The sequence below is a fragment of the Phoca vitulina genome, unplaced genomic scaffold (genome assembly GCF_004348235.1).
Source record: "Phoca vitulina isolate PV1807 unplaced genomic scaffold, GSC_HSeal_1.0 scaffold3, whole genome shotgun sequence".
Classification (NCBI taxonomy): Eukaryota; Metazoa; Chordata; class Mammalia; order Carnivora; family Phocidae; genus Phoca; species Phoca vitulina.
Genome location: NW_022589706.1, coordinates 138,355 through 150,496, shown reverse-complemented (window position 1 = coordinate 150,496; position 12,142 = coordinate 138,355). Strand labels below are relative to the sequence as shown.

Below are 12,142 nucleotides of genomic sequence, written 5' to 3'. Positions count from 1 at the left end.
GCCTGTGAAACCTGTGCCCATCTCTCTCCACGGGGAGTCTCTGTCTCCCTGGGAAAGGGCTGGCTGTGCGGGAACCGGATTTCCCAGCCGCCTCAGGAGGGGCAGGGCCTGTGAAGAGCTGTGGACGCAGGGGAGGCCCGCTCTTGCACCCAGGCCGGTCACCGTGGTTACGTCTCTGACTCCCATGGTTACCTGCCGGTCTGCCTGCTCCGACTCCCTGGCCTCGGGCAAGCCAGGACACCCCTGTGTCTCGGCTTCCCCATCTGTAAATGAGGGAGCGGTACCTACTCCCGAGGGTGCTTGTGAGGAGGAAATTGGACAGAGAAGTGGGTCAGGAGCACAAGAAGGTCTAGCACATGCCTGCCGGGGGGGTCACCTGGGGAGGTCTGCCAGGAGCATGGAAGGCCTGGCATGTGCTTGTCCTCGGGGTCACTCCAGGGAGGGTCCACTGAAGGACCAGGCTGGCCTCCAATCTGGAGAGTGGGTCCCAGCAGGGTCTTTAGCCAGATGTCCTTTTTGGTCGGATGTCTGTTTCTGCCCTGGTGACCAGGGGTGCCTGCAAAGCATCTTGCGTGAGTCCCCTCCCAAGCCCCTGCAGGCAGGGCTGGTCAGGGCTCAGAGCGTCACTAGCGGCCCCCAGGCAGACGGGACAAGGCCGGTAATGCCTCTTGTCTTGTAGGCATCACTTCTGAGAACGAGCAAGAGGTGAAGCAGCTCTCCTCCGAGACGGACCTGGAGCGGGCTGTGCGCAAGGCTGCCCTGGTCATGTACTGGAAGCTCAACCCCAAGAAGAAGAAGCAGGTGGCCGTGTCAGAGCTGCTCGAGAACGTTGGTCAGGTCAATGAGCACGGTACGTGAGCCTTCCCGTGGGGAGCTCATGGGCTTCTCTGTGGGGATTCTGGGGGGCTTCCCTATGGGAGCCCTGCGGAGACTCTGGGAGCCTAACTGGGGGCTCCCAGGGACCTTGCTGTGGGGACCTCATAGGCATCCTCTAAGGCCCAGGGAGGGTCCCTCCTGGGGTGTCATCCTGTCCTTGGGGTCCCCTACCTGCCCTGAGCTCTGGTGCAGTCCATGGGCAGAACCACAGATCTTGTCATTCTCAGGGTGTCCTGTTCCTCCTGAGGGGACAGAAGCCGGGGGAGAGGAACAGATGCGGGCAGGGACCTGGGTCCCTGAATCCCCGAGGTTCCAGGGGCACTGAGCCGACTGTGGCTCTGACGGCCTCCCTGAGGCAGGCCTCATCACCGGCCTCCACGGCCCCTCCCCCAGCCTCCTGAGCAGGCAGCCAGCCGGAAGGACAGATGGGGCAGAAGAACGGCGGCCCTGACTGGGCGTGGCTGCTCCAGTCCCCAGGCCCGACCTGACTTCTCCCTCTCCGTTACTGGAGGACCACCTGCCTCTAGCTGCTCAGATGTGATTTCCGCCCAGGCTGCACCCAGCCCTCTCTGGCCCCCCAGGACTGGGGTCCCCTCCCAACACAGCAGAGCAGTAGAGAAGGCTGCTGGGCAGACACCTTTGCCCCTTCTCCTGGGGTCTCCGGGCAGGACCCCTGCCCAGCTAGACCCTCTGGGGACTAGCCTGCTCTCTGGACAGGGGTTGGGGAGACTACGTGCTGGGGCGAGCAGAGATGTCCGTGAGGCCTGGGTCTCAGAGGGGCAGCACCCTGGAGAGCCATGCTTGATGTGACGAGCTTGGGCCACCCCTGTGGGGCCCCAGAGACCCTGCAGTGCTGCAGCTCAGCCCCCACCTGCTGCCCCCCCTCCCCGACCAAGCCCCTTCCATGGCCTTCGGTCTCTCTGGGTCCCAGCGCCTCTCCCCTCATGTTGTCTGTCTCCTGCCTGACCTGACTCCGCAAAGGCATGCCTCGGTGCCTGGCACGCAGAAGACTTGAATGCTCGCCAGATTGAGGGTGCGGCAGGGGGTGGATGTTGACAAAAGGGCAGAATACTTCAGTCTGGGCTCAGCGCTCAGCCACTGAACAGACACGTGTGGAGCCCCTTCCAGCCGCAGGGCTGGGGAGACAGCCAGGCCCGGCCCCCAGAGAGCTCAGTCTTTTCCAGAGGAAAATCATGCCAAGGGACGATGCCAGCAGAGGTATTTGGGGATAAGTTATGCTGACCAGAAACTTGTGTGTCTCTTGCCAAGGCTGCATCGGTAGAGGGGATGACTGTGCCCAGCAGGGGCCGAGAGGTGGCCCTCACTCTGCCCATCAAGGGCTGTGGGGAGACCCCAGGCCCTGTGGTCCCCAGAGCTCGGGGACACCCCGGGAGCACATGGGCCAGTTTCTAGAGGGCTGCAGGGCACATGGGAACAGCCTGCTTTGATTCTCTCCTTGCTCTGTCATCTACAGATGGAGGGACACAGCCAGGCCCGGTCCCCAAGTCCCTACAGAAGCAGAGGCGGGTACTGGAGCGCTTGGTTAGCAGCGAATGTGAGTACGGCCCCCTGTCCTGCACCTGTGACCCCTTGGGCCGAGCAGTTACGCCCACCACCCCGGGCACACGTCCACTCCTTGTTGCAGACTCCAGGCCTGGGGCCCCCAGGGTCGTGGAGGCATGGTGGGTCTTCAGTCCAGTCTGTTTGGGGCTGGCGGTGTTCTGGGCAGTGGGCCTGGAGCCTGCCCAGCGGGAGCACACGGTAGGAGGGAAAAGAGACCCGGTACAGAGGGCAGTAAACACAGTCCTGCAGGACGGAGCGGGGGTGGTGCGTGAGTGCGTCCGCGTGCTGAGCAGGTCAGCAAGGGTGAGGAAGCAGCCCCTGAAGCGCAAGGGGGGAGAACCACACACAAAGGCCCAGTGAGGGGGCGCCCAGCAGGGAGTGTGGGGGCTGCCCCGAGCATGGGCTGTGGGAAGGTGAGGAATGCAGGGTTGGGGGGCACGCAGAAGTGGGTGCCTTTGGGGCATCCAGTTAGGAGAGGTCCTCAATCCTCCCATGTGCAGCTGCCCAGCCGTGTGGGCGGACTCTTGGTCTTGGTGGCCAGGGCCCCCGTCCCGTAGGAGACCAGACAGGAGGGACCCAGTGGCTGCTCAGCACTGACAGGAGGCCCGGCTCCTCCCCCAGCTCTGCCACACTCCTTGTGACCTCAGGCAGGCCTGGTTTTCCTCTCTGGGGCTCGGTTTCCCCTTGTGCACAGTCAGATTAGAGGGCCAAGGACCCCACCAGTCCTGAGAGCTTCTGTTGGAGCGGGACAGGGGGCATCATACAGAGGGGCACACACACCCCTTCCCACCGGGCCGATAAGCGGTCCGTCCGTGAGGTGTTGTTGGAACTCTGGTGACGTATCAAATCCCAAGTCTGGCTTTCCCAGGGCCTCAGGCAGGGATGCACAGATGTGCTTTCGTGCTGTGTTTGGGGGACGCAAAGCAGTGTAGGACCCTGGCTGATGGGCAGCAGAGGAATCAGAGGTTCTAGATGGGTTTTAAGTACAGAGGTGCCAGGAGTCTGACTGTGTTTGGGCTGAGAGGTGCCTCCGGGCAGAAGTCAGTGAGGGGTAATTCCTCCTGAGAGAGCTCGGCTCTGCCTTCTCCACTCTAGTCACCTTATGCTTAACCGCTCAGAACTTTCCTGTGCACCTGGTAACTGCTAGAACGTCCTGGGGTCCTGGGGGAGACCCCGTGCTCTGGGCTCAGAGGGATGGGTCTGAGGCCCACCCGAGGTGAGAGCTGGGCAGAGACATGGCCTCTCCAGGCCTCCGTGGTGGGTGTGGACAGTGCCATCCAGGGGTGCCCCCCTCCGGCCATCAGCCAGCCGGGCAGCCTCCCCTCAGGTGCAGGCTCCTGGCCCCTTCCCACCAGGACATTCCCAGCAGCCTATGAACATGTGCTTATTCCCCTCACCTCAGAAAAAAAAGGATGAGACGCTCTCTGGACCCCTTGCTCCCATAGCAACCACCCTGTTTCTTTGCTCCCCTTTCTAACGAAGCTGGAGAGGGGCATCTGCAGTCACCATCCTGGCTCCCCTCCCCCCTTCTCTCTGGGCCCTCCCCCTCGTCGTCCACCGCAATGGCCCTGTCCAAGTCACTGGTGACCCGTCCTCAGACCCCGCTGTATCCACACTCTGTGCCTCGGGGCGGGTCTCATGGTGTCAGACCGCCCACGACACCAACACATAGCCCGGGCCAGGCCACTGGGCCCTGTCTTCTCCACTGTCTGTCTCGTGTCAGCTCAAGCCTCGCGTGTCCACCTGCCACCAGCGCGGGCCCCGCCCCAGGCTGCCCCATCTCACGGTGGCCCTGTGGCCCAGGTGTAGTCCTGGACGTCTTCCGGCCCCCCAGGTTAGCACACAGCCCCTGGTCCACAGCCCGCCCTCTCCCGGGGTGCTCGCCTCGTTCCTGACACTGTTGCCTTTGCTCTTGCTGCTGCTTATTGCTCTCTTCCACGGTCGGCTTGTGTCCCAGTGTCCCCAGTGCCCAGGACACAGCCCCCATACGGGCGGCCCCAGAGACACCTGGTGAGTGACGGCCCCACAGCTGGCGGCCTGCTCGTGATGTGACCGCTGGGTTAATTCACTCACTGCGCCTCCCTGGCTCCCCTCTCCCTGCCTGGAGGACAGTCTGACGTGGACATGACCGTGGCGAGCAGCCGGCCTCGTCTGGCGGTCAGCCTTGTTGAGCGTGACCCCGCTAGACCAGGAGCCCAGACTTGGGCCCACGCTGGGTTGGTGCACAGATCCAGGTATTCCCAGTGCTGGGTCGGCCCTCGGTGTCTGCGTGCTGAGCGGAGGGGTCAGTAGTTGGCGGGGCTGCAGGGCCACCGTCAGCAAGCCTGTGAGAAGCCGGGCTTGAAGGAGGGGGCAGGAAGGCGCTGGTGGTGAAGGTGGCTACACGGCCCCTCAGGCAGACCCTGGGCTTGAGAGCTGAGCAGAGGGAAGCTCAGGGCAGGGACAGCATGTCACCAAGGCGAGGAGGCGGGGTGAAGGCCGTCCCGTCTCTCTTCTCCCCGCCGGCCGTCCTTGCCCACCTGTCTGTCCCGGACAGAGAGGCCTTGGCTCCCGAGCCTGCTCTGCTTCCCTCTCCGCTGGGCCCCAGCCACCTTCGCGGCCTGGCCTGTCCGCGTGGGGTGACCCTGTGCCCTTCTCCCTTGTGCCCAGCTAAGAGCTACATAGCACTGGACGACTTCGTGGAGATCACCAAGAAGTATGCCAAGGGCATCATTCCTGCCAACCTGTTCCTGCAGGACGATGACGACGATGAGCTGGCGGGCAAGAGCCCTGAGGACCTGCCCCTGCGCCTGAGGGTGAGCGGGCCCGGAGGACTCTGACACCAGGGCCCCCACCTGCCATTGCACGCGCCTGGTGCTCTCCAGGGAGGGGTGGGGGGAGGCCCTTGCCAGACACGGGAGCCTTCCGGACCGTGCAGCTTGTCCCTGGAGGCGCATCCTGTAAGGGTGGTCCCCATGCTTATTTATTTATTTATTTATTTTAAGATTTTATTTATTTATTTTGACAGAGAGACAGTGAGAGAGGGAACACAAGCAGGAAGAGTGGGAGAGGGAGAAGCAGGTCCCCATGGTTATTCGCTCACCACACCTCCCCAGGCTCCCCGTCTCTCTGCCTGGAGGACAGGATGTGTTCTCCTCCTGGGGACCTTTCATAGGCACTCGGCCTCCAAAGCCAAGGGCGCTATTGGGGGTGGGCCTGCTCGGGAGTGACGGATGAGCCGCCTCGTGTCTTTGTCAGCAAAGCGCTGTGGGCAGCAGTGAGCCATGCACTAGAGTCTGACTTTCACTTAGACTTTGTCAGTTTGAAAAATGATCCATTTACGGCACGGAACGGAGGTCGGTTTCTCAAAGATGCCTTCCCGCAAAAGCAGAGTGCTAGTGTTCGGAGACCGTGAGGATCCTGCCGGGGTAGCTGTTTGCCCAGATCTGCGGGGGCGAGTGGGTGAGATGCGGCTAGCCGCGAGGACGTCCCGGCGGGCTGGCCGGAAGGGAGGCACCCTTGCCCTGCCATTGGCCAGCAAGGAATGAGCGCAGAGCCCACAAACAGGTGCAGAAAGCCGGGAATGGCGAGTCATGGCCCTGGCGTGACAGCTTTCACGCTCTGGGTCACGTGGTTGAGACCTACGGTGCAGGCGGTCAGTGTGGCCATGCCACGCTCTCCCGGATTCCTCAGGTCGGCTCTCCCACTTGGCAGACACACCAGGATTTCCCCAAGTGCGGCCACCCGACCCAGGCAGGTCCGTCAGCACGAGGGGCTCCGAGCCCACGAATCGTCCTGAGGCCCGTGGCGTTCGTCATCCAAGAGTCCGTTGTTCTGAGCTCAGCAGGAGTGTGTGTGAAGCACCATCAGTGAGGCGGGGGGCAGGGGGTGGCGCGGCCCCCAGCGGGCGGGAGTGGCTGGGACAGGAGGTGCGCTGAAGTCCCCTCACTGGAGGCAGCTCCGTGTAGCCCCTCGTGGGAGCCTGGATGTGGAGGCTCAGATCGGGCGCCCTCCGGGTGGAGAGATGCGGTGGCCCAGGGTGGCCGGTGTGGTGGCCACACTCGGGACCAGCGGGCTGAGGGAGTCCCCCGAGGAGAGGGGCTGCGTCCGGGATGAGGTTCTGAGCCGCAGGCCAGGAGGGCCAAGGAGCTTGACCAAGGGAGCTCACGGCTGTTACCGCAGGTCCGCTCGGACAGGCCTGGGCTAAGTGTGTTCACAGACGGACGCTGTTAGTTTCCCTAGAACATGAGAGGAGGAGTGTGGAGCGCTTGCCGTGGTTCTTGGCCAAGAGGAGGCGCTCCCCAAATGCTAGCGAGGGTGGAAGGTGAAGGGGCAAGTCCGGAGGACTAGGGGCAGGCCGCGCGTGCCCCGCCCCGGCATAGTGGCTAACGGTGCCCGCTTTCACGGCAGCCTGGTTGGGACGGTAAATTATGTCCCCCTTCTTATGGGTGACAAGCTCAGTGTTGTCAGAAACGTCTGAGAGTCCTTTTTGGGAAAGAGATTTAAAGTATTCTAACAAGAAGTAAAAGAGGCTCTGTTTTCTTTTCGGTTTTTGAAATGGTCAGAGCACTTTGATGCCTTTACAGTTTGTCTCGTTAAAAGTCTTTTGTAAAAGAGATGATGAATCCTAGCAGGCGTCTCTAAAACCGAAGGCTGTCCCAGCTTTTCGTGGCCTTGTGGAGCCCGGGGAAGGGCCGTGCGCTCCCTGTTCCCGCCCCCGCGACATGCCAGGTGCCTCCGGCAGCCAGCGTGGCCCCCACAGGCGCGCTCCAGCCTCCGAGCCCCACGCTGCCCCAGCCTTTTGGGGCAGAGAGTAAATTTAGCAATATTTAAAAATCCACAGTTACACGCTGAGTCATCGGGAAGTCCACTGTGTGCACGCTTTCGCTCGGGTTGAGATGGCCTTGCTGTGACCTGCCTGGTGACAGATGCTGTCCTGTCATAGAACAGACTCCCTGCTCATTTTTTAAAAATTTCTTTCCTGCTCAGAGAACAGCTCCTTTTAATTTGTTGGACTTGGTCTACAGAAAAGGTTTTCAGTTTCCCAGCTGGGTGGGGCCCCCAGAGGAGGGTTTGGGTGGAAGCTCCCGGGGGCCAAGTTGGGGCCCTGAAAGGAGGGGACTCCCTGGTCCTAGTGGCCCAGGCACCTCAGTGTGCAGAGAGAGGCCGGACACCACTGGACATCATGTTCAAGAAGCTTCGTTTTTTTTTTTTTTTAATTCAATTAACATATAGAGTATTATTGGTTTCAGAGGCAGAGGTCAGTGATTCATCTGTTATATGTAACACCCAGTGCTCATCACTTCACGTGCCCTCCTTAATGCCCGTCCCCCAGTTACCCCATCCCCCCACCCCCCTCCCCTCCAACAACCCTCCGTTTGTTTCCTAGAGCTAAGAGTCTCTTACGGTTTGTCTCCCTCTCTGATTTTGTCTTATTTTTCCCTCCTTTCCCCCATGCTCCTCTGTTTTGTTTCTTAAATTCTACGTATGAGTGAGATCCTATGATCATTGTCTTTCTCTGACTGACTTACTTCACTTAGCATGATACCCTCTAGTTCCAGATTGCTTTTTTTTTTTTTTTTTTTTTGAGAAGCTTCATTGTCTCTTAAAGTTTCTCTCCACCCTGTTGTGTGGCCTCAGGGGCACAAAGAAGAGGTGTGAATGGTTCAGAAGGCGAGGGGAGAACGTCAGATTCATCTTCAGGTTTTCAGGCGCGGGCTGCCTGCACAGAGGAGGGCAGTGAGCTAGGCAGCCCCGGGGGACGCCTGCGGTCTGTCCTGCCGCCCCGCCTCCGGGGGGATTAGCTGCTCCGGCCGCAGCTGACGCACGCGGGGCACGCGGGGACTCTGGGCCAGCCGGCCTGGCTCTGTGTCCGAGGGCCCCTTCCAGGGGAAGCCTGGAGCGAGTCCGTGTTCACAGCGGCTCAGAAGTACCCGCCGAGGCTCACATTCCGGGGCCCGATGTCGCCAGTGCCCATCCCCGGTCACGTGGGAGGGTGGCCCCTGTGAGCTGGGGGGTCGTTGGTTCACTTCCTTGCTTGTTCTAGAACGAGAGTCAGTGGGCTGTCACAGATGTGTAAGAAGGAATGCAGCTCTTCACACACGTACGTGTGTGTGCGCACAGGCGTGCATGCACACACGTTCTTTAATATCTCCGACTCCTGTATGAGCCCGGCTCCCTCTCATCTGTGGAAAACACACTATCCAGTTGCTTCCAGATCATCCTGAGTTGACAGCCAAGGTTCTTGGACAGATGACAGCCACACCCGGGTATGGTCGCTCGGTTACGTTCCCCCCAGGATCCCCCTCGTTGGCCAGTCTTCTCCACGCTCCGGCCGGGCAGAAGAGGCGGAGGCCATGCTGCCCACCTCACCCGGGCAGGGGCGGGCGTCTGTCACGTCGCCAGGCTTCCCTGCCCCCACACGTGGGTGTTGTTGGGCAGTCAGCGGTCCACGCCTTTGGCCCTCCAGACACACCCGGACCCCTGCCCTCCTCCACGCCACGCCACCTGAGGCTGGCACGTCCAGCCTCTCTCTCGTTCCCCCGAGCCCTGGCAGGGCCGGAAGCCTGTGGGAGTTGTGCACAGGTGTGGGGTCTGGCCTGGGTGGCAGAACCCCCCCTGCCTCACCCTGCTCACCTCCCCCACGTCCCTCGTTCGTTCTTTGCTGTGTGAAGCCTGAGGGTCACTCTGCCCTTTGTACTGGGTGCAGAGTGCGGGAGCGGCCGCAGGGGTTGTGTGTCTGTTCTGTGTAGGAGGTGGTAGCAGGCAGCTGCTTCTCGGGGTCCGCCGCCACGGGCGAGCGCGTCTCCTCTGGCCCCTTACAGATGAATCATCTCCATTTGGTTATGACATGCCGAGCCCCCACGGTTCACGTTTGCACGGAGCCCTCCTTCTGGAGTCCCGGCACCCGCTGCCGCTCCTGGGATGTGCAGAGCCTGTCATGGGCTTGAAAGTATCGGTTCCTCTGCCCTTGATGGACTGGGGGGGCCGAGGCTCGGGAGGGCAGCCCTTGCCTCAGGGGTGGCCAGGTCACAAGCCCCTCTCCCTCCCCGGCAGCCAGGGCTCCTGTCTCCACCAGCGAGGCCCTGTGGCGAGGGAGGAGGGGAGCCAGGTGCGTTCCTCCAGGTGCTTGAGGTCTAGAAGGGGACACTGGCTCACAGGAGTCCGGAAACCCTGGCAGAAGGTTGGGACGGGAGGGGAGCCAAGGGATGGACTCCAGGGGCCTAGAGGAGAGGAGCCAGGACCTGCAGGACTGGGTGGGATTGAGGGAGGTTCGGTCTAGACCGTAGAGCCTGGGGACGACGTCACCGCACGGACATGGCACTGACCAGGGGAAGGACCCGCTAGGACCAGGGGCTCGGGGGTGAGCCGTTCACTTGGAGCAGAGCTTGGGTGGTGGGCAGAGTGTTGAGGACGGCAGCGGGGCTCTGGTGCTGGCTTGCTTCCGATGCCCTGTCTTTGTGTCCACCCCCCCCCAGGTGGTCAAGTACCCCTTGCATGCCATCATGGAAATCAAAGAGTACCTGATCGACATGGCCTCCCGGGCGGGCATGCACTGGCTGTCCACCATCGTCCCCACCCACCACATCAACGCCCTCCTCTTCTTCTTCATCATCAGCAACCTGACCATCGACTTCTTCGCCTTCTTCGTCCCCCTGGTCGTCTTCTACCTGTCGTTTGTCTCCATGGTGATCTGCACCCTCAAGGTCTTCCAAGACAGCAGGGCCTGGGAGAGCTTCCACACCCTCACGGGCCTGCTCCTGCGCTTCGAGCCCAACCTGGACGTGGAGCAGGCTGAGGTGAACTTCGGCTGGAACCACCTGGAGCCCTACCTCCACTTCCTGCTGTCCGTCGTCTTTGTCATCTTCTCCTTCCCCATCGCAAGCAAGGACTGCATCCCCTGCTCCGAGCTGGCCGTCGTGTCCGTCTTCTTCACCGCCACCAGCTACGCGAGCCTGAGCACCTCCGCCGAGCCCTACACCAGGAGGGCCCTGGTCACCGAGGTGGCCGCCGGCCTGCTCTCCCTGCTGCCCAGCCTGCCCTTCGACTGGCAGCACCTGAAGCTCCTGGGCCAGACCTTCTTCACCGTGCCCGTGGGCCACCTCGTCGTCCTGAATGTCAGCCTGCCCTGCCTGCTCTACGTCTACCTGCTCTACCTCTTCTTCCGCATGGCGCAGCTCAGGAACTTCAAGGGCACCTACTGCTACCTGGTGCCCTACCTGGTCTGCTTCATGTGGTGCGAGCTGTCCGTGGTCATCCTGCTCGAGTCCACCGGCCTGGGGCTGATCCGCGCCTCCGTGGGCTACTGCCTCTTCCTGTTCGCCCTCCCGATCCTGGTGGCCGGCCTGGCGCTGATGGGCGTGGTGCAGTGTGCCCGCTGGTTCCTGACCCTGGAGCTCACCAAGATCGTCGTCACCGTGGTGGCGTGCAGCGTCCCCCTGCTGTTCCGCTGCTGGACCAAGGCCAGCTTCTCGGTGGTGGAGATGGTCAAGTCCCTGACGCGCAGCTCCATCGTCAAGCTCATCCTGGTGTGGCTCACGGCCATCGTGCTCTTCTGCTGGTTCTACGTGTACCGGTCGGAGGGCATGAAGGTCTACAACTCCACGCTGACCTGGCAGCAGTACGGCTTCCTGTGCGGGCCCCGGGCCTGGAAGGAGACCAACATGGCCCGCACGCAGATCCTGTGCAGCCACCTGGAGGGCCACCGGGTCACGTGGACGGGCCGCTTCAAGTACGTGCGGGTGACGGAGATCGACAACAGCGCCGAGTCGGCCATCAACATGCTGCCGTTCTTCATCGGCGACTGGATGCGCTGCCTGTACGGCGAGGCCTACCCGGCCTGCAGCCCCGGCAACGCCTCCACGGCCGAGGAGGAGCTCTGCCGCCTCAAGCGCCTGGCCAAGCACCCCTGCCACATCCGGAAGTTCGACCGCTACAAGTTCGAGATCACGGTGGGCATGCCGTACAGCGGCGCCAACGGCTCCCGCGGCCCCGAGGACGACGACGTCACCAAGGACATCGTGCTGCGGGCCAGCGGCGAGTTCAAGGCCGTGCTGCTCAGCCTGCGCCAGGGCAGCCTCGTCGAGTTCAGCACCGTCCTCGAGGGCCGCCTGGGCAGCAAGTGGCCCGTCTTCGAGCTCAAGGCCATCAGCTGCCTCAACTGCATGGCCCAGCTGTCCCCGGCGCGGCGGCACGTGAAGATCGAGCACGACTGGCGCAGCACCGTGCACGGCGCCGTCAAGTTCGCCTTCGACTTCTTCTTCTTCCCGTTCCTGTCGGCGGCGTGAGGCCCCGCCCCCGTGCGGCCCGCCGGCCCAGCGCTGACGCCGTGCGCGTGCGTGTGTGTGCGTGCGTGCGCGTGCGCGCTTCGGAGACCCCGGGCACGTGCGGCCGGCCCCCCTCACGCCCCGCCCCCCCCGAGCGCCCGCTCTGTGCGCTCGCGGCGCCCGCGCCCTGGGGAGTTGCATGCAGTGTCGGCCCGCAGCCGCGACCTCGCCGAGCGAAGCGGGGCTCCCCCGCCCCGAAGAGCCCTTTACGGCTGAGCCGGCCCCGGGCGCTGTTCCCCTTTGTGTTGGATTTGTTTTTTAAAGAATCACGTGTGCTGCTGTGTGAAGTCCTGAGAGCATTTCTTATTTATTTGGCCACTGCTGAGCCTCGACCGCCGTTTGCCGATCTGGGGCCGACGCAGGGGCCGACGCAGGCCCGGGAGCCCGTCAGCCCCGGT

The 12,142-nt window shown here is 62.5% G+C and overlaps 1 protein-coding gene across 2 annotated transcripts in view; it reads left to right on the top strand.

Annotated features, from left to right (window-relative positions):
• WFS1 (wolframin ER transmembrane glycoprotein) overlaps nucleotides 1-11,777 on the top strand; it is a 30,523-nt gene extending 18,746 nt beyond the window's left edge. For both annotated transcript variants that reach the window (XM_032399667.1, XM_032399673.1), the window contains exons 5-8: nucleotides 680-850; nucleotides 2,351-2,431; nucleotides 5,089-5,234; nucleotides 9,897-11,777. In XM_032399667.1, the coding sequence (XP_032255558.1) occupies nucleotides 680-850; nucleotides 2,351-2,431; nucleotides 5,089-5,234; nucleotides 9,897-11,705 (2,207 nt within the window). In that variant the 3' untranslated portion in view covers nucleotides 11,706-11,777. The remainder of the gene's footprint in view (nucleotides 1-679; nucleotides 851-2,350; nucleotides 2,432-5,088; nucleotides 5,235-9,896) is intronic.
• The last annotated feature ends 365 nt before the right edge of the window (nucleotides 11,778-12,142 follow it).